The sequence below is a fragment of the Paramacrobiotus metropolitanus genome, unplaced genomic scaffold (assembly GCF_019649055.1).
Source record: "Paramacrobiotus metropolitanus isolate TYO unplaced genomic scaffold, Prichtersi_v1.0 Parri_scaffold0000009, whole genome shotgun sequence".
Lineage (NCBI taxonomy): Eukaryota > Metazoa > Tardigrada > Eutardigrada > Parachela > Macrobiotidae > Paramacrobiotus > Paramacrobiotus metropolitanus.
In genome coordinates, this window is record NW_026570229.1 from 903,005 (window position 1) to 924,404 (window position 21,400).

The following is a 21,400-nucleotide window of genomic DNA, read 5'->3' on the forward strand; positions in this document are numbered from 1 at the left end:
CTTTTTTTATCCTAAAGGCTTACTTCCAGAGTTCTGGGTAAGCACTGGATGGTGGGATGATGTTAACCAGTCACAGGTTATTTCGGTGTGCGGTTTGCTTCCCGCAGAAATGGGTGGGCAACGCCCTCGATAAGCAACTTTCTGCCGTACGAAAACCGTGTCACGTGGATTTTTGCGGTGTGCCGTGGCCATATACATCAATGACCGGGGTAAGCCATTACCGTGAACATCGTTCTCCGCAGGCATCCAGTGCTCACACGCCGCTAAACCGCTGCTCTGATGGATGTGCAGATGTTAATGCCAGCGCGCTGCATTCACTGTAGTTTCTCTTTGATGTCGCTACCAGATCGCGCGTCCGGAAAAAGCACCGGATTATCTTGCGCGTTGCCCGGTGCCGCACCGCACTGCAGGATATTTCCACTACGCTGCCATCGCCATGACCTGTGCGCTGCAACGTCCACACAGTGTAATGCACTTATTTGAACATTTGGTAGCAGATTGCACTAAAAATCGTTTCCCCATCATACTGACGATATTACAACGTAGGCTGAGACGCTACGTACTGGATTGCCTTTCCGGCGGCCCAGTCGCCTAACTTGATCTAACTGTAGTCGAGTTATGATGGTGTAGGAACTAAGGAATACGGGATCGTAACAACAACAGGTTTTGGCAGTAGTTTAATAACATTCGGTCGATCGTTCGTTCGTTAGAAGACGTAAGATAATCTTCTATCCTCCGTAAACAGTAACAGTCTGCCATTTTATAGGCGAAGAAACAATGAGTGTTTAGGTAAGGCTAAATGAAATGGGATAGGTTTTTTGATTTAAGATTACACTCACATTTTACTCATACAACACGTACACACTCGTACATTATTAGTCACACAAGACACTAACGCTATAATATGAATCCGTTATTTCTAATAAAATATTGTAAACATTTGCATTGTGCTCGACAGGTGGCAAGCTCGGAAATGGAACTGCGCCGATCATAACATACATGAATTTCTTAAAGAAAAACGTACCTCTTTAGCGGAAGGTATGCAACGATCCAATGACCAAAATTAATGATATACTTGTAGGCACCTCGGTTTTACTAATAACTAATAAGCATGTGTTGTACTCGTACATTAAATTATTCACCAGATAAATCTTATGTTGTTTTTTGATTTGCCGAATTCGTGTCTTAATTGCTGAAATGCAGACTCAGCACATTACCGCCTCTATTTCCGAATGGCAGCCACCACAAGCTAGTATGTAATTTCATCAATTAGTATCAATGTAATTCATCAATTCCCTCTTTACACATTTTTCTAATCGCTAACGGGCTTTTTCAGTCATCCGTTTTCCCTCTTCAGACAAACGTCGAAGTAATTATTTTAATATCAACTGATTTCCTTCATTGCATAGCGCTGTGCTTAGAGCGAAAAGAGAGTCAAAGCCACGGCCAGTTACGTCGGAGGGAAGAAGACCACTGTCGCCCACTGTCCGCCACGTAATTATGCTTTAGGACCGCGCCGCATCGCAGGCGCTGTACCACAGCGACCGTCTGCTGGAGGGCCCCGACAGTCTTGGACGATCAGCAGTTCGCCTAGGACACCATGTTCCACCGCGCCAACGAGCACTGCTGCCTGAAGTGGCGAAGTCAAGGGTCGGTGCCATCATCGGAAGAATACCAGCCAAGAACAACTGCGATTATCGTTAGCGCCTATTCAGCTTTGACTGATCTAATAGTTGGCCATTTCTTTATCTAAGAAACCGGTTCTTGTTTTCAGCAAGTAGTAAACCGTGTTATCGAATTCCGAATGGCAGCCACCACAAGCTAGTATGTAATTTCATCAATTAGTATCAATGTAATTCATCAATTCCCTCTTTACACATTTTTCTAATCGCTAACGGGCTTTTTCAGTCATCCGTTTTCCCTCTTCAGACAAACGTCGAAGTAATTATTTTAATATCAACTGATTTCCTTCATTGCATAGCGCTGTGCTTAGAGCGAAAAGAGAGTCAAAGCCACGGCCAGTTACGTCGGAGGGAAGAAGACCACTGTCGCCCACTGTCCGCCACGTAATTATGCTTTAGGACCGCCGCATCGCAGGCGCTGTACCACAGCGACCGTCTGCTGGAGGGCCCCGACAGTCTTGGACGATCAGCAGTTCGCCTAGGACACCATGTTCCACCGCGCCAACGAGCACTGCTGCCTGAAGTGGCGAAGTCAAGGGTCGGTGCCATCATCGGAAGAATACCAGCCAAGAACAACTGCGATTATCGTTAGCGCCTATTCAGCTTTGACTGATCTAATAGTTGGCCATTTCTTTATCTAAGAAACCGGTTCTTGTTTTCAGCAAGTAGTAAACCGTGTTATCGAATTCTGCCGACGCACGCAGCTCTTGACGACCACACTCGAAAATGGCCTGGTGCGGGCCGAAAACGAGAAATCAGCTGTCTGATGCGAACACTGCTGTGCATCTAACATCAGACAGCGGTCGACAACGTGGACAACGGCGAGTACTTTAAACTTTTAAACCTGAATTTTAGGAAATTCATTCATGGTCGCCTGACTACGCCGTGCAGCAGCGCTTACGCGGCACGGAAGAGATACTTCATATTCCTTTTCTTGCCGGGTTTCACACTTTCTCTTTAGTGATGTTTTTAAAACGATGGAAAAAAGCGCCATTGCGAATATGAGGATAGTGCTCCACTATGAAGCGGCAAATATTAAGTTAGTTTTTACACCGATGCGGCCCTTTCGTACCACTATAAAATGGCCCATTTTTTTGTTTACTGTATTCTACGCATGCCTGTTTATCCTACATGTTTTCTTTCTGTATTCACGGTATATTCTCCATTATTTCGCTTTTCCAAGTGCGTCTCACTGCGTCTTCCTGCGCTGTATTTCCGTATTCTCCACATATTCTGCCCGTGTGTTTTCCATGCTCACAATGTATTCTTCGGCTTCTTAGGTTTTTTTTCAAAAGAACAGCAGGAATTAATACGGTACGGGCTAAATTCGTTAGAATGCGGTCTATCTGCTATGTTTATTTTGTACTAGGGTTCTTGTCCAGTGTGCATAAACGAAGTTAGCCGAATATACCGTAGCTGAATCGCTTTGTTAGCATAGGCTTGATTTCGAAGGGGCGTTAGAAAACTGAAGAATCTGACGCAGCCAAGCCAACTACGAAAGCTGTCATGAGAATTGCTAGTGAGTTTAACAAACTTAACACAGATGCCTATCCCTGTTTTCCATTGTAACGTGCAAGCACGATGTATTGTTGGAATTTGTTGCAGATCACTTTAAAACAGCAACTTTCGCGCGTACGTTAATTAACGATTTTTAAACAAAAACAGTCAGAAAATAATTGAAAATTACTTTAACTTTGATCCCTTTCACAGTTTTAAAGTAATGAAAGTAAGAGCCAAACGTCCGGGCCGATGTCAACTGTCAAGTCAAGTCAAGTCAATTGCTGCTGCGGTCTCCAGTGGGAACGCGTCTTCCGATTCTGCCAAAACGGAGGCAGCGCAGCGCAGCTTACAGCCGATGCAAGAAGACCACCGCCGCCCATTGCTTGGCACACAAACGCACCACCATGCCGATCGCGGAAAATAAAATGGGGATGCGGTTAGCAATAATAATGACCTTTAACAAGCCTGATGTAACACGCATTGGTGGTCCGTTATATAAGGCTGCAATCTAACTTTGAAAATTTAAAAATCGCGTATTCGCGCCACGTGTTAAAATGAACGACAAGCTGTTTACGGCGGATCGACTCACGAGCCAAGCCAAGCACGATGAATCTCATTTCATCCACAGCAAACGTCTACTGGCAGGTTGGGCACATGTCGGTACATCTAATGATGACCTTCACTGGCGCCAGCCGATGCTTATGCAGCGGTGTTAGCGGAGTGTCGTTGACTACCACGTGATCTTCTCCTGCAGTGTGTTAGACCTCCTACGACGTACTCGACAGGATTTCTCATGGAGACTGTATGTATGCTATTATTGTTTTTGCTGCTAAACGAATTAATACATATGCACGACATAACTAAGCAGTTAAACAGTTTCTGCTCACTATAAACTAATTAAGCGGGTTCGCCGAAATTTTTGAAATGCCACGGGGGGCTTCAACAATGTCCGAAATACCGGCGGGTTTTTCTTGAATTTATTATTTTAACTTTCAGTGCAGTACATGATGAATTCGGTTAAATTCTATCAGCCTATTGCAATATTTTTTTGTTAATTTTAAAAATTGCACACTATTGTTGTCGGTTTCCCTGGGCGAGGGATACGTTTTTCGGCATGCCGTCTTCATCCGCCGTCATGTTGTTGAGACGCGCATGCGCCAGACTGACAATTTCGGTGGAAAAGTATTTCTTGGCGGCTGTGCTCAGAATGTACGGAAACCTGGATTCGAAATCGGAAAACTGGCTATTAATGGTGTAATTGCCGCAGATCAGCTGGTCCGGGGAGCTGGGGAAGCCGTAGCAGCAACTGTAAGACACTTTCGTCCGCAGTGTCTTCAGGAAGAAGCTCCACAGATTATCCAGCGCGGAGCAGCGGCATTCCGCGTCGCCGACACAGAAGCGGTTGTAGCCCAAACGCAGGAAGGATCTCTCTTCCGCAGTGGAGAGACTCGATAGAAGGATGTCGTCGATGTGCGTCAGACGGTTCCCGGAAAGATCGACCCATTTCACTTCCGGCATCGTGAATTACTGGCTGAAGTAGATTTTCTTAATGCCGTTCATGCGCAAGTTGACTTCCTGAAAGGAAACAGAGGCGAATGAATACGAATTATACGATTGCCATACAAATGACGGCGTAAGCGTCAAATGTCGAAATTACCCCTTCTGGTCTGTTGATATCTCGTTTTTTGTATTGACCTTTAGTAAATATCAAACGCAAGTACTCACTTAGTATAAAACCAGAAAGAGAATTTATAACAAAACCACTTCCTCATTGCTATCCTGATGCCTGCTGATACATAACCTTTCACAAAAAAACCTGTTACTTACGGTACCGTAGTTCTTTAAAGATGAGCCACGTTTCACTGTATTTCGGTTTTGTAAGAGATTTTCAGGTCTAACGCCGCTTCTGTACTCGGAAGGATGGGAGCGGCGCTAGCGTTAGATGATATTCTGATGTTATAACTATGAATTGTTTCTCATCTCAAGGAATATTCAAAGATCGAGCGAATCACTTCCCTGTACTCCTGCAGTCACCCGGCTGGAATGTGACATTGCGGTAGTACCGTAGTACGTGCCGCTGAATCGGCGCGGTATGTAATGCGGCAACGTTAACCGCCAGCCGGTTGACGGCCACAAGTACGAAGAGTGGTGAGCATGGCCTTTGAAAGCCCCCCAAATTTATTTTTTATGGAATTACGACTACCTACGGAAATGTGTTTACCTCCAGGCTCGCCGCCACCGGCTTGAACACGGACCAGTCGAACTTGGCAAGGAAGTTTCCTTCACTCCAGAATCCGCTCAAAGGAGGAATGGCCGATGCGCTCTGCCACGGCGCCAGAGACGCAAAGGCGTCCAGCGCAATCTCCGACAACTCCCGTCGCCCATCGAAAGTATCTGGATCGAAGGGAATCGCTGGTGAAATTTGATTGGTCGGTGTTCTTGCCGGTGGCGAATAGTTTAACGGTGAGTGCTAAGCAGCATCACAGTATGGTACTATGGGCCATGCATGACAAGTGGTCATAACAAGTAAGTAATTATAGCACTTACCAGAGCACAATGGCCCCCTCCCAATTCGAAAAATTTTCGTTTTTTGTAAAAAGGTGGGGTACTATTGTAGTATAGAGTTTATAACTGTAGTCTGTAGTCTTTAAAACAGCAGTTTAAAACTGTTTAAAACTTTAAGATGGTAGTCTGTACAAGTTTAAAATTATTTTCATCTGCCATCGTCAAGAGGGCGTAGCCAGACAATAATTAAACGTTTGCATACTATCACATACTGTATAATGCAGTGCAGCACAAGTTATTCGTAACTACTAATTATTACAGTATTGTGTTCACTTTTTACTGCAGCACCGTGGACTTTTACATCTGTCGAGTAGGGATGTAAAAGAGGCCCACTTCCGGCTCGTGCCATTGTAGCTGAGTACACATTTTCAAAAACTGTTTATCGATTAGTGTTGTAACCAATAAGTTATGCAAACAATCTTTCGGCACTAATAAACAGATACGTGCTGTACTCATTACACAGTATATGATAGTATGTAAACTTTTCATTGTTGTCTGGCCGCGCCCTCTGGACGATGTCAGATGAAAAAATTTTTAAAACGTACTACAACTACACTACTGTTTTAACATAGATGAAAATAATTCGAATTTGGAGGGGGCGAATATGCCCGGGATTAGACGACAGTTCGCTTCGATAACGATTGTTGTATTGGCGAACTTTCCGTGCGCTGTTACAGTTATGCGATGGTGATCGAAATGACGAACGACGACCACACTGTACATGCTTGCGTTGTTGCAGAAGATTTCCCTACAGATGAACGACACTGGGGAAATCTATTCAAGTCAGTACTTCACACTGCCCGCCCTGTTATGGGTCGTGCTGTCCGGAAACCGGCTAACGTTCATCGACGACAGCTTCTTGGATACGCTGTCCACGCACGAAGGCAGACCGTATCTGCAGTTGGAATACAATCGCTTCTGCATGAATGACGCCCGATGCAATTGTTCCGCCATCGACAATCTGTGGAAGTGGTTCGCGACGCCACCTCGCCGCTACTTTCCCGATCGCCGCCAATTCACTTGGTCGGATCAGTTGACTTGCGGAAACTACACCGTTTTGACCGAATTTTCCAACTACGAGTCGCGGTTTCTGCCCTTGTTCGACAAGACCGGTGAGCTGGATAAGATGCGCGGACGAACGTATTATGCCGGGGAAGTAATCAGCCGGGCTTGCGGTCTCTATGCGAGCACTGAGATAGACATGGGCGGCATAGCTAAGTCATCGTTTACGACCTTTCTATCCAAAATAGCTAAGGATTCGTCCACGTTCTGTGCAGCACTGCAAGCGGAAGTATCACAAAGAATACTTCCGACGAATCCAATTCACTGTCAGCAGGGTGTTTATAGAACCGCAAGCTGTCCTTAGAAAATACTTGTCTTTAATCATAATTTAATACTTACATGCTTGTCATGCACATGCTTAAACATGCTTGTCATTTTCATGCTATTTTACAGTATAAATGTTATTTTTTCTATCGAAATATTTTTATCTGCAGCCAAAGCGCTTTTAATGCGAAAAATATCAGGGAATGGGCCGGATCTCAAACTCAGCCCGCGAGGTGACTTTCCAGCACTGCTTCAGCCTTGATCGTTTCTACAAAAATCTAAATTTCTACCTTTACCAGTCTTCCCGCTTTTGTGAATGCTTGATTCGTTGCCCCCATAAAAACAACATTTTTATGCCAAATGCAGCCCACCGTTGACCTTAAAAAGAACTTCGATATGCACTGACTACAGCAAATTATTTTCTTGAATTTTTCACTTTGTGACAATACGTGAGCTGCGTAGCTTTCCGTTAATAGCATCTAGTCACAAAGTTTCTAACTTTTCATTTTCCTGAGAAAGCGGTATGACACGATTATTCTGTTTCGTGTTTTGTACAGTATTACACTTGCAGAAAAAAAGTATTCTAAACTTCAGGAAACTTCACGAAATCTCGCGCCTCACGGAAACTGAGGAGGAAGAAGGTGAAAAATGTCAAAAACCATCCTGGTAAACCGCGAGGAACGACGTTAAAAATCGTCGTCGAGGAAAGACGTTTTCGGCGATTCGTCTCAGTTTGATAGTAGTTGTTCTATGTTATAATTTCTTTCTGTTCCTCCCTGAAGGACTTGTGTACGAGTAGCTATATGGGAAAATTTAACTGAAGCGTATAAAACGGGAGATACAAAACAGGGAGACCTAATTTTGTTATGTCCTTTAGTTAGCCGCATAACACTAACAACGCGCCGCCAGTCGCGTTGAGATGCGCATGGCCGTCGTGTGCACCTGTGGATCATGCTACTGCATTTCATTTGTCATGCTTTCGTCTGTCATGGGAAGTTTTTTGATAGTCGTGGACTTGTGGGTAGTATGTTGGAAAGTGTAATAACGGAGAGGAATGTCGCTGGAAATATTGGGAACTGTAGGCATTGGCATGTGGCTAGACGGTCTCATTTTGTGGCAGTGTGCTTCTCGCGGAAGATATGCAGTCTGTGCAGAAGAAAATATTCTGGTATACGATCTGTGCAGGATACAGCTTACTAAACATCGTTGCTGCGAAATATCGTAAAGGTCACAGGCGTAGCCGTGTAAAGATACGGGTAACACTTTGTATGTACCACCAAATTTTATTCATAGTAATTTGCAAATATGCCATTCTATAGCGTTAGACTGGCATGAGTAGTTGTATTGTCGCTGCTGGGAGCCGGGAAGTACAGATACGAATTTCGGTGATTGATTGGCCTGCTTATTGAGCACCCAGGCCTGTAAACGGGCGCTTCCGCATGTCTTTATCTATTCAAAAACATCATGCGCTGACTATATGGCAATAACATGCCGCAATGGGTTAAGTTCGCTGTTAAAAAAAGCTGCCAGTATATATGACGCATGCAGTTCCATGGAGTGAATCAGCACATGACGGTTAAATTGACCCGGTTGAGGTCACGCATGTTAAACGTTTTCTTACAGTGTATTATTAATTTTTATTAATATCCAAGCGCCGCGGCCAAATTTATTATTTTTAGAGACATCCTACCAGGCTACTGGAACACAGTTTTCTTTAGTTCTGTGCTGTTTTTGGAGTCGATTTGCTGAGCGCATGAGCGATAGAATGTTTGGTAAGTCGGTCTTTGTCCGGCAGAAGGGCCTTGAGGCGTGTACGCGCCAAACTGATCACATCGGCATAGTAATCCCGTCCGTCTGTTCGGCCCGAAAAGGGAACGAATCTCGACTCGAATTGCGGGGACTCGGGCCAAATGGTGTAATTGCCGCATGTCAACTCGTCCGACGGGTGCTGGTAGAAAAATCTAGGTAGCAATTTGTTACGCGGTGCCTTCAGGAAGAAGCTCCACAGATTGTCTAACGAGGAGCAGCGGCACTCTGCGCTGTTGACGCAGAAGCGATTGAAGCCCAGCCGCAGATAGGGTCGCAGCTGCGCATTTGACACACTGGCCAACAAAGTGTCGTTGATGCGCGTAAGACTATTTCCCGCTAAATCCACCCATTCCACAGCCGGCATCGGGAAGTACTCACTGAAGTAGATCTCCTCAATGTCGTTCATCCTTAAGGTGATGTCCTGAAAGCCAAAAGAGTGGCAATAATTGTGAAATAGTGTAAACGTACCGTACAATACTACACGGACAAAAAATTTTATTTTTAATTTTATAATTTAATTTATTTTATTTTATTTTTAATTTTATAATTAATGTTAACCGTATGTCGTCAGTGAACGTGCTGACGGCTCCTACCGCTGTACGTTACAGCAACGTTCATCAGAATCTAACAAGTCAAGAATAAACAAGTAAATAACCAAGTCGGGTCAAGTCAGCTAACAGTACGTATAGTTACCCTGAGGCTAGCCGCCACTGGCTTGAGCACCGCCAAATCGAATTTTGAAGAAGGGTTTCCTTCGCTCCAGAATTGGTTCAAAGTGGGCGTTGCCGACAAGGATGCAAAGGCGTCCAGCGCAATGGCCGACATCCGGTTGCGGATCAGTTGGAGCTTCTCCAAGGCCGCAAAGCCCGCAAAGGTCACGCGGCTCAACGTAGGCAGATGGATTTGCACCAGTCGCAACCATCGCACTGTCGGCTGAACATTTCGCAGGAAGCGGCCGACAGGGAAGGGACCGTCATCCGGCGCCACCCAGATATCAATGAGCCAGACCGCGACCACATTAGGCCGACGTGGCAACGAAATAGAGGTGTTCAGCAGACAGCTGGGACCGCAGCGGCCCTCTGCATCATCTGCGCCGATCCTCACGTAATCCCAGTCTTCTCCAATGTCGCTGACATTGAAGACTGGTTTGTTGCAGGCACACTGTGTCCACTGCGGACTGCAGCTCGGCAGAACATAGTTGAAACACCAGCGTGTGGGAACCTTGACGTACTGCTCGGGAAATCCTGGATACTTTGGCGGCGTTGTGTCGGCAGCACAGTTAGACATGGATCCTATCAACAGCGATAATATCAACACTTTATCGAAGTAAGACATTTTGCTGCAATTTTCGCGGCTGAGGTTCGATGAATTCAGGTTTTTAACGTGTCAGCGAAAACAAGCTAATGTGATATGAAAAAGTGTTTTTACATCCGCTTAAAACACACGGGGTCGTTATGCTTGTTGATCGCTCTGTGTGATGTGGAAGCTGTCTAAGGCTGACACGCATCATGATCGCTAACGGCAACAAACGTGCGTACACTTATGCAGTAATTTCTTAGAAGCAAATCCGGTTATAGGTACTGCGAGTGCAATACCCTTTCTGCGAGCAATGTGGGAGTACTGTACAGGTAGTACTCAGTAATAGTAGTTGCTGTCCACAGAGCAGCTTGTAAAACAGCCGGTAAGGTGAACAGCAGCAACACAAAGTAAAATAAATCGTACATCCAATGCTGTTGCCACCGGAAGGAAAACTGACCAATCGGATTGGGTGAAATTTTCCGGGACACTGTCGCATGCGATGAGCCTGAGCGTATGTTCATAATGTAAAGGCGCCGTGAAAGGTCGCCGACAACGGTCATAACCTCACCGACCGTTATACCGGGCTTCCGAGGCCAATGCAGCCTTTCCGGCAATCCTTTAAAGTCGTACCTACCGATAAGTTGATACGGATACCATTGAGAAATCCCAGATATTTCTTTAGTACGAGATATTGGTTTAGACATATTATCTGCAAGTTGCCCATACAGAGGGCGCTTGCAACGCCGAATATGTGGATGCGCCCTCCCCCCCCCTTGTGTCACGACGACCGGGTGGTTCTTTTCTACTTGCTGACCGATGACGCACCATATTTTCTAAAAACCGGTACGTTTACTGACACCAAAATAAAGAAACCCTAAGAAACCGTCAACTGAGAAACCGAATACCAGCCTGGGCGTCAGAGCTACATAGACGAATTAGTGGGATGATGACGATAATGGTGAACTACTTTAGTTTTGCCGCTACTTAAGAGCATTATCAACTACTTTAGAGCACAACTTTAGAGCATTACTACTTTAGAGCATTATCTTAGCATGGATAATGGCGCCATTCTTTTTCGCCGTTTTGCCAATCAAACATCAAGCAAAAAATGTGCTGGATCCAGACCAGAAAATGACACTGCAGCATGTCACCCGCCCCGCGTATACCTGATGCAGGAAGCGCAGTAATTTTTACTGCAGACAGCTGACTTAATCATTTTTAGGGTAAACACGCGGCTTGTTCGAGTGTGACTGTCACGAACTGCCTACGTCGGCAAAATTTGATAACACTGTTTTGTAAAGGCTGGAAACCATAACCGGTTTTCTCGGTAATGATAAGCCCAGTTGTAGTGTTTACGAAGGCAGTCAAATTAACGAGGCAGTCTGTAGAAACAGACTGTAATACAAAGCTGCAGTAGATCTTCGCTGGCGTGTTTCACTTGCAGTTGTAGTTAGTAGGAGTATTCAGAACTATTCACTGACTCATCGACGAATGTCGAAAGATCGGCGGCAAATGATTTGTTGTGTTTGGTTGCAGATCAACAGCGGCAATGCTCGAAACTTGAGAGCTTCCAGTTCCCGGCCAGGTCGTGATGATGACATACAGTGCGCATCTCCAAACGAAACAAAGCCCCGTGGCCGGACGGAAGCGGAAGGGCCCGTCGTGTTCATCGCGGAGAGCCGCGAAGACGGCCATGTCGCGATTCGCAGCTCCGAATCATGGACACGAACTGTAGCGGCCACACTTGCGAAGAGTGGATGTTGCGCGCCGGCGCTTTGGAGGAATTAAAGTCAACCAACACGTGGTCTCCGACAATGTCCTGCATGAATCCCAGCCACCAGTTATCCTTCTCCATCTGCCCTACGACGCTATTCTGGTAGCTAATGGACTCTTTGCCCAGCAGAAGCCGTCGAAATGCCGGGGGTGCGAGTCTGCGATCCATTTTGTGCTACAACAGTGCTACAAGAAAACAGGGTTCAGTAGTTAATGATCGCTATTCGTTTAGGTTTAGAACATATGTTTTCCTATCTTTTCTTAACTCAGCCATAATATAAAACTTCCATTTGTTTTCTTGTAATAAAATACATAATTGTCGAATTTGGTGCGGCGGGCGAGAGAGCAGCACTAATTTGCACAGCGATTGCAAGAAGCCGTCAGCGCATTGCCTCACGTTGAGCAACGCCGTTTATGTTTTCATAAAGAGAGCAGATACAGCTAACGTAGTCGTCGCGGAGGAAAACAGACTTATGGTCTTGACATAAGCAAAAGGTCACCAATGTCTTTCGGCTGGAAGGTGGGATAGAAAATCGTACTTAAAGCTGGCCGTTATGTTATTCTTTTGGTGTTTAATGTATATACATACAGCCCAGGAAGCGGAGCGAACGTTGAAATATTATTTGTGTTTCGTAGTCCGATTTCTGCCCGCCTTTTCTGGCTCGTATGCGGACTTGATATCTGACACTGTACATTCTCGGAACGTTGGGTAGATGAGCTTGCTACACTATTAGTACGCAAAGACCCCGTTTCAACAATACTTTTGTATGACCTTTGTATTAGTATTGTTTCAACAAAACTTTTGTATATGTTGTGGCCCCGTTTCACCAATACTTTTGTATTAGCTCGGACTGCCCTGTACGACTGTCCAGCCGTACGAGCCTGCACATAAGCGAGACAGGGTCTACACAAGCGCTCTCCTCTCTGGCCATAAATTCTATTCAATAAACTGTCTGTTTTAAATTTTTAATCTAACCCGTGCACACTTCTACAAAAGGGAAATAAGTAATCGAAGTGGCCCGACACCTGTGTTTGTTTGTTCCCGCACTGATTGACCCGGATTAATACTGTAGGGCCATCCACGATTGCCCGCAAACTTTTCGATATCCCCAATTTATTCTACAAAATCTTACGCTGTCTCATTGTAATAAGTAATTAATGTACAAATATACTGTGTCTTTATCAATTAACAATATTTTTTGCATCATGCTCACTTTGACTGCCATTGGTAAACTGTTGCAATTAGTCAGCACTGAGAAAACCGGTCCTGGTTTACACTCACTGGAAAGCAGTATCATCGAAAATTGCCGACCGTTACAGTTCGCGATAACTGCACTGCGTGCACTCGCAGACATCCGATGATGCGCTTTTCTGACACGCAAGTACCAAGTTGCTGCTGTCAGGAAAACGCAACATCGGCTGTCTGCAGTAAATAGTATGTCTCCACTACGCAGCCGTCGCCGCGCTTGACGGATACGCTGCCGTACAGCATTCGTCGACCTTCATTTATATTCATGGTCCGCAAAACAAGAGCGACGCTAAAGCTAGCTTAAATTTGCCAGAGCTTTACTTTTGGAGACATTTTAACCCGAAGACGTATACAACCATCATACTAAGTCGGCTAGGTAGTTCGGATGGTCAGACAGCCTTGAGTTGGGAATCGAGCGGTCATGGTTGACTTCCACGTTCGCTTCCGTCCGGACGGGTTGTCGGCAAACTGAACAGTCGCGCGAACAGGTCGTCGGGCAGGTCGCATGGCCCACTGCAAGAAAACCGTAACAATCGAAACAATATGTTTTGTCTCGGTACCCTAGATAGCTATTTTGGGGCATTCTAAATTAAATTCAGGACTCGGTCGGCTCTTTCAGACGGTCGGCTTATCGGCACCCCGACGATTTTCGGACAACTCCCTTGCTGACCGACAAAATGTTTTCCCGACGACATGTTGTAGCGGCACGTCGGTTGGCAAATTGCCGAGAAGCAACCCTTAATCAGCGATCGAAGTGCTACCAAAGACTGCAAACAAGCTTACCGTGAAAGTAAGGCCAGATGATTTTCATCTCGCCGACAGCAAACTTTTGCTGGCACGTTGCGCAAAAGGCGTCAGATTCCTCGGTGACCTTTACCGGTGTTAATCCCTGCATTTCCAACAGCGTTAGCGGATTGCCGTTGAATGGCATCACTTGGTCTTCTCGCGGTTGAACGGCCACGGGTGCCCTTGCAGAGCGGCGCACATGCTCCTCTTGCAAAGTCTGACCGCTTAGGTTCAAATTGACCGGGTTGGATTCAGCGGTAGATTCCGTCTGAACAGGCATAACCATGAAAATCGTTCTTATACCGATCCATTGTTCTAGCATGTTTTTCAACTTCTAAACTAAATTTCAAAAATTCCTAAATTCATCTTAAAGTTCGAAAAAAATCGTGGATGTCTGGATCCGTACAACGATCTTCATGGTTATGTGCAATTACGTGGAAGATTTGAAGGGGATCGGTCCATAATGGGACTTTGGTACACCTTGGTGCACTTAAACCTTTTGGATTTTTATAAAAGCCATAGCTCCCGAACCGGATGTTGCGCGCTACACGCGCCCAAACTGTTTTGACACCTGTTAATTAATACAAACCATCTGACGGTCTGACCACAGAATGTCATAAAACAGAGCAAGAAGTGTATCGTAGTGCGCAAAACTAAGTTTTCATGCATGTTCACGTATTTACTGCCATATACCGGGCCATATCTCTTAAGACGTTATAACGCATGCCGGCTGAAATGTTAACGGCGTTATAACATGTGCCGGCTGAAATGTTAACGGCGCTATAACATGTGCCGGCTCAAATGTTAACGGCGTTATAACATCTGCTGTCTCAAATGTTAACCGGGCGTTAACAAGCGGTTTTGACTGGAACGCCGGATATTTACTTTTTACGATAATAATTTAATGCAGTGTTGCTTATAATGCAGTGCTTCGAATGATCAACAAAAAACTGTGAAATCAACATTCAGCATAATATATGTATGCAAAGTTAAAAATCTTGAAACACATGATTCGAAACATAGCTGTACAATTAACTTTAAACTATTTGCTTAACATTCCCGCCGGGCCCAAATGTTAACGACCGAACCATATACGTTGCACATGGATTTACGGATTCTATCTCTACCATCGTGTAATTGCCATTGTTGTGCAATTAATGCTCTGAGAGCCAACTAGTTTTTACTGAACTCGCACAACGGTTAAGGTATTAACATGTGTGCCGGGCGAGCATGTTAACGTTAATATTCCCACCGGGCCCAAATGTTTACGACCGAAATCATGCAAGTTGCACATGGACCTATGGATATAATTCCTTCAATGTATGCAATAATAGTTATAGCATAATGGTACCACCCTACTCCAAAAATGACCACTACTCTACCCCGTACCCCGTTGGTCACCTCTTCGCGACTCACTGGTACTTCGAAAATTCTTTCAAATTTTTAGATCTGCAATAAAATTTACACTGGAAAAAGTTCATGTTTTCTTGTGTTTTTTTTAGTCAGAAATAGCGGCAAAATGTTTTAGAATGCAGATCGGTATTCGGCAGCCGGCTTGCGTTTCATACACAGGCAAAACAATCAATGAGAAAATTAAGATGATCACTCCGTACACAACCTTTCGCTAGTTTACTCCGTAAACTTTGCGTAATTTCTCATTCCGTGCACAACCTTGTTGCGCTACCTTTCGGTACACTATCTTTTCGAGCCTACTACCTTTGACTACGTACACGACGATTAATATTGGACACCACCTTTATCTTGATGCACTTTATTTTTTACCTTTTATTTTTTAATTTTTTCACAGCAAAGTTATTTCTGGAACTGCCATTTTTCATTAACAGCTGTTACTGCTGCATAATTGAGAGCATTATCGGCAGTTATCAAGCCGAGTTCTCTTGAGTAACTGCTGTAATTCTAAGCGCCCGTGATTGCTCTGTCTACTGTACCTGGTGTGTTTCGCTTTTTTTCGGCAACGAGCCACCAGCTGCAGCATCGCTCCCTTTATCGTTCAACATTGAGTCAACAAAATCATCTCGAAAATGTTCATACTGCTCCAGAATTCTGGAAAATCTGTGTGTTCCAAGATCAGCTCAGCGGTTCTCGCTGTCTTTTGGGACTATTCTTACATCCGCACATCTTTTGTGTCTTGTCTGAAGTAATATAATTGTACCATTTAAGTTATATTATATACAAAAGTATGGTATTTATAAAGTATATATAGCTCCAGAAAACGTAATACAAGCATGAAAGGGTGACGCCACTGCAGAAGCCTATGACAATGCTGACTCTGAAATATTTGATGCGCAAGCGATGTAGGGGGAAGCAAGCGGAGCAAACCTGCACCTGAGTATTGCGTACTCCAAATGAATGGTAGTTTCAAAGATAGTCGACCGAAAGCAAGGTAGTAGCCGAAAAGTTTGTGCACAGAATGAAAGGTAATGAAAAAGGTTGTGTACGGAGTGGTCACGTAAAATTATTAAAACAGTATAGCTACGTCGTATTTACAATGTAGTACAGCAATTGAGTACAGTAACTTTAAGTCTGCTCTGTTCAGTGCACAATGCACATGATGGCGACTCGTGTTAACAATATCAACTTACTACCGTTAACATGGGCGCCGGGCAGGGATGTTAACGTTTGTTCGCTACAATTAATTCGATTTTACTTATAAAAGTTGTAGTTTAAACGAGGGCAATTTGCTTTTGAAAATTGTAGCGCGCATTTAAAAGGAGCGGACTTTGCTCTTTACACTAACTACATGCATACTTCTATGTATTTACCCCAAAACGAATTGTGCTAAGAATTGCGCAATAGTATTTTCTTGCGGTGCATGTGTTGAAATCTTGCCGCAGTCAAATGTGCAATGCGAATCTGTGTAGTTGAATGTTGCGGCTGTCTGATCAGATGTTTTAAAAATAATATCTTCGACGACTAGAAGTAACGATCGGCTAAGAATGAATTTCCAGGAGCTGGACACATTAATCTGAAAAATCAACTACAACAGCACAGTGTACATATGTATGGCTCTCTTTTCTGTACGGTCGGCGCCGGCAATCGGCATTGTGCACCGCATTTATTTTGCCAACCCGCGTTAGCCGGGCAGGGATATCGACGAGTTAACTAATTTAGTTATCGATGGGAGTTTGTTAAAAGTAAAAGGGTAATTTCAACTTTTGCGAAGACCAGTCGTATTTTGTCGAGCTGTAGAATCTTATTAAATTTATTAGTTACGATTAGTGCCTGTTTAACATTGCAATAGTGTTAAAAATAAAAATGTAGCTACAACGCATACAACCACTACTTGAACAATAATATGGTAATTCGGTACTCCTTTAGCGCTTCGTTCGAGCCGCCATTATACGCAGTTCATGAGAAAAATTGACATAATACGGACAACAAATAATTATTTATTTGTAAGCATCATTTTTTCTGGTAAGATACTTTTCGAGCGAACGCAGAGAAACGGTATCCTTATTTCCAGAAGCGGGGAATTATTATCTAGTATCGTAATACTTTGTTAAATTTGGCGCCGGGTAGGGATGTTAACGTTAACACGCATACTGGGCTCAGATGTTAATGCTTGCTAACTATGACAGTAAATAGCTACGGTCTTCTCGTAGTCCTGGAAGTTCAAAGAGAAAGGATCTCTGGATCCTTCCCTTAAGTGCAAAGTAAAACCACCCATGCAAAGCAAAATCAGCCATGCAGAGTTTTTAATCCTATCATGATACTTATTAAAGGTCGTTTCTCAGTAGAATCACCAATATGCACCAGTGGTCGCTCGACGACGACAATTTAGATTAATTTTTGAAGCGTAAATGTTTGTGCATACACTGCGAGCACCATTGGTGCAAAAAAAAACAGTATACAGTAAAACCTGCGTACTTTGAACATCTGCGGTTCCAAATGTTTTGTTAAATGTAGACGCCTGTTCAATGTACAGAGCAGCTGCCCCCGGGGAGGCCGCCCTTGGAGACAGTGCTTCTGCGCTGTAAAGCTGCCCCTGGGGGCGAAGCCTCCTCAAGGGGGACAGCCGCGTTACCAAGCCTTTTACGCTATTTTTGCGCAAAACAAATCAAAAATCTTGTGGTGTTAAAGTTGTAACCAGCAAACGTCTAGTGAACTCCGATCCGTTTGTTTTGTTTTTTCGCTTTCGAAACCAGATTCCGGCGCTTTGTTCATTTTCAAAAGGTCTGAATATTAGTAAATAATTAGATCCGTTCCAGCTGATTTGTTCAATGTTCACTTTAGAGAGGCGTTCAATGTATGCGAGGTCCCCCCTGTGTTATAGTCTACGAGACGCGCCGGTTCCGTAATGACCGTTCAATGTACACCAGTGTTCAATTTACGCGAGTGTTCAAAGTCACAGGTTTTACTGTATAAACATGCACCATTAGTGCATGAACATAAGGACGGCAAAATACCTGCCCTTGCTCAAATTATCAAGCGGCGAAGGAACAACGACATACATATGTTAAAATAATTATTCAAAGGCCAGGTTCGGCCCGCGCTCAAGCTCTGACTCTGACTCAGACTCTGACCGCTCAAACTCTGACTCTGACTACTCAAAGTCTGACTCTGACTGTCCAAATTCTGACTCTGACTGAATAACCTAAGAATAACTTGAGAAACCTATGAAAAACTAAGAAACCTAAGAAACCTAAGAAACCTAAGAAACCTAAGAAACCTAAGAAACCTATTAAGAAACCTAAGAAACCTTCAGAGTCAGAGTCAGACTTTAAGCGGTCTGAGTCAGACTTTGAGTAGTCAGAGTCAGAGTTTGAGTGGTCAGAATCAGAATCAGAGTCAGAGTTGGAGTCTAGGCCGCCAGGTTCATGGTGCACCAAATATACTGTGCATGCACCAATGTTCCGCAAACATGCACCGTTCGGATCGGATCTTTATTGGCGCCAGTTTGCTCTCGTAAATGTTTCACTAACCTGAATTATTATTCATTTAACCAACTTTAATAAAAATAAGACATATATTTATATCAAGGAAGAAGATCTGCAATGCAACTACAAAAAAAGCTGAGACATCGAGATCGGAAAAACCAGAGCCTAATAAAAAGAACTGTAAACGCCATTAGATTCAGCATCTTCAGAAACTGTCACATGCATTTCATTTCTTAAAAAATTATCTAAACCCGTCCCACCGATGCCGGTTTCGGCAAAACTGGCTTCGGTAAAGCTTTCAAGTTGTCCTTGAGAATAATAGCAGTGCCAGTTGCTTAGAACGTTTATTGATAAAGCGATAAGTATGTACTTACTATAATAAATTTGTAGAGTAGTTAGTTTATTTGCTAACATGCTGAATTTTAATCGCCTGATTGCGGTTCAGATGTTCAATGTTCAAATATCTAAAAAAAAATCCGATTTCCGAACCTTGTCTGAATTAGCCCAGGTTTTGAAGGCAACAAAACCCAGTGAACCAAACTGCTAGGGCAGTGAGTGACCCAACTACCACCACTGTCCAGTGAACAAAATCGCTAGGTGAGTAAGTGACCGAGCTACCACAACTGTCCAGTGAAAAAAATTGCTAGATGAGCGAGTGACCGAGCTAGACTCATTGCCTAAGAAGCTTTACAATAACTGCTAAGGCAGTTAGTGAATTTACCTACTAACGAATCACTGTTAATGAAACGATTTGTTTAAAGCGGTCGTGGATCACAAGAAACGCGGAGTCAAAGCCGCAGCGGCTTCTTGTATGTATTCGTATAATCTGTTAAAGCGAAATCGTTGCTACTTCGTATACTTCGTTAAGGTTTATTAAGTATAGTTAATAAACCTTAACATACCGGCCCGGAGCGCGCGTTAACTGTTAACGTTACGGTTAAAATCCCTGCCAGGCACCACGTTAACAAAAGTAACATGATACCGCTGTTATGAGCCGCCATGCTCAGCAGATCAGATATTCGGCTGTAGCCTACTTGCGGCCTTTCTTTTTGGATGATTAATTAATGGTTCTCTTTGCCTTGTATTATTGAGCACGGTGTTAATAAGTACTGCTTCTACCATTCAATGTGAGCACACAAGTACAGTAACAAAGGCTCACAAATATTCAAATAACCTCATATCTCGCACATATTAATGTTTTATAGAACTCCAATTCTTGAAGGGAGTAAAACTGTTTTCTGTAAATTTTTGGTACTGCGCTTTTGCAGATCATTTGTGAAAATGTTTGTACTTCCAGCAACGGCAGAAATAATAAAACACATTATGCTGTAATTATTATTTCATACACTGAAGGATTTATATCCATAGATCCATGTGCAACTTGCATGATTTCGGTCGTAAACATCTGGGCCCGGTAAGAATATTAACTTTAACATGCTCGCCCGGCGCACATGTTAATGCCTTAACCGTTGTGCGAGTTCAGTAAAAACTAGTGAGCTCTCAGAGCATTAATTGCACAACAATGGCAATTACACGATGGTAGAGATAGAATTTGTAGGAATAGAAAACACAACCCGAAGTAAAAGACTTTCTTGAACTAGAAAAATAAACCCGGCACCCATGTTAACGGCGTTAACATCCCTGCCCGGCTCCAGTGTTAACGGTGTAATTTGATACCACTGATGAGCCGTCGAGCGTCTGTTCTCTACACGACACGTAACCACCATCCTAGTCGTCTCTAGTGCGCACTGCGAACGTTAACAGAAGCGATTTTCAGTGAAAATTAGCGCACATATAATATGATGTATGGGAAGGTTTTCCCCTGTGATAGTTCAAATGGTTTGATGGCCCGAAAAGGTCACTTAAAAACATAATCTCAGCTAAAAAACCCAGACATTTTGTTCGAATGGATCGTATACTGTACTTTGAAAGAAGCAAAATCCTAATCACAAATCACAGTTAATGGTTCATGTTCGATACCTTCACCATGATTCGATTAACAGCCACTCTGCACTTACAAAAACAGCCACTCTGCACGCGGCACTTACAAAAACGGCTTCGTTCCAAAAATTGTATTAAGATACTAACGCGCTATGCATAGATTGCGCGTATTACGTACGTACGTGTTATGACGTTGTTGTGTATTCTGTTACGTACGATTTGCTGTTCTTATCTAACGGATTTGATCGCTAATTCCATCCATGATTTTGGTTTAATGAATCCGTCTGAATTTCCGAGTTCAACTGAATCTGTGAGCTTGTTTCTAGCTGAAAGGTCGTGTGACTCTAGGTTAGAAGGAAGATCATATCTCGTTCTGTTCTGTTTACTTGTCTGTACGCTATTAGGCCGTTATTGGCGAAATCACAACCGGGTGTAACGAAATCAAAACTGGGATGTTAACGCCGTTAACATTCTAGCCCGGCAAGCTTGTTCTTACCTGCGCAGACTGATTGTGTACTGTATTCGCTCGCACATCTTGAACCACAGAGTGAGTGTACGGGAAAAAAGCGCAC

The 21,400-nt window shown here is 43.8% G+C and overlaps 1 protein-coding gene across 1 annotated transcript; it reads right to left on the reverse strand.

Annotated features, from left to right (window-relative positions):
* Positions 1-8,407: 8,407 nt before the first annotated feature.
* Positions 8,408-10,337, reverse strand: LOC129583049 (uncharacterized). Its single transcript, XM_055474743.1, has 2 exons — positions 9,576-10,337; positions 8,408-9,303 (listed from the first exon to the last, which is right to left on the reverse strand). Exons 1-2 carry the CDS (start codon positions 10,215-10,217, stop codon positions 8,788-8,790), a joined length of 1,158 nt encoding a protein of 385 aa, XP_055330718.1. The 5' UTR covers positions 10,218-10,337; the 3' UTR covers positions 8,408-8,787.
* Positions 10,338-21,400: the final 11,063 nt, after the last annotated feature.

What these genes read in the sequence shown, in the direction of transcription:
- LOC129583049 (XM_055474743.1), bottom strand. Translation starts at nt 10,217, where the DNA reads ATGTCTTACTTCGATAAAGTGTTGATATTATCGCTGTTGATAGGATCC. An exon ending in CAGTGGCGGCTAGCCTCAGG is followed by an intron (nt 9,304 to 9,575) that starts GTAACTATACGT and finishes TTTGGCTTTCAG; the next exon opens with GACATCACCTTAAGGATGAA.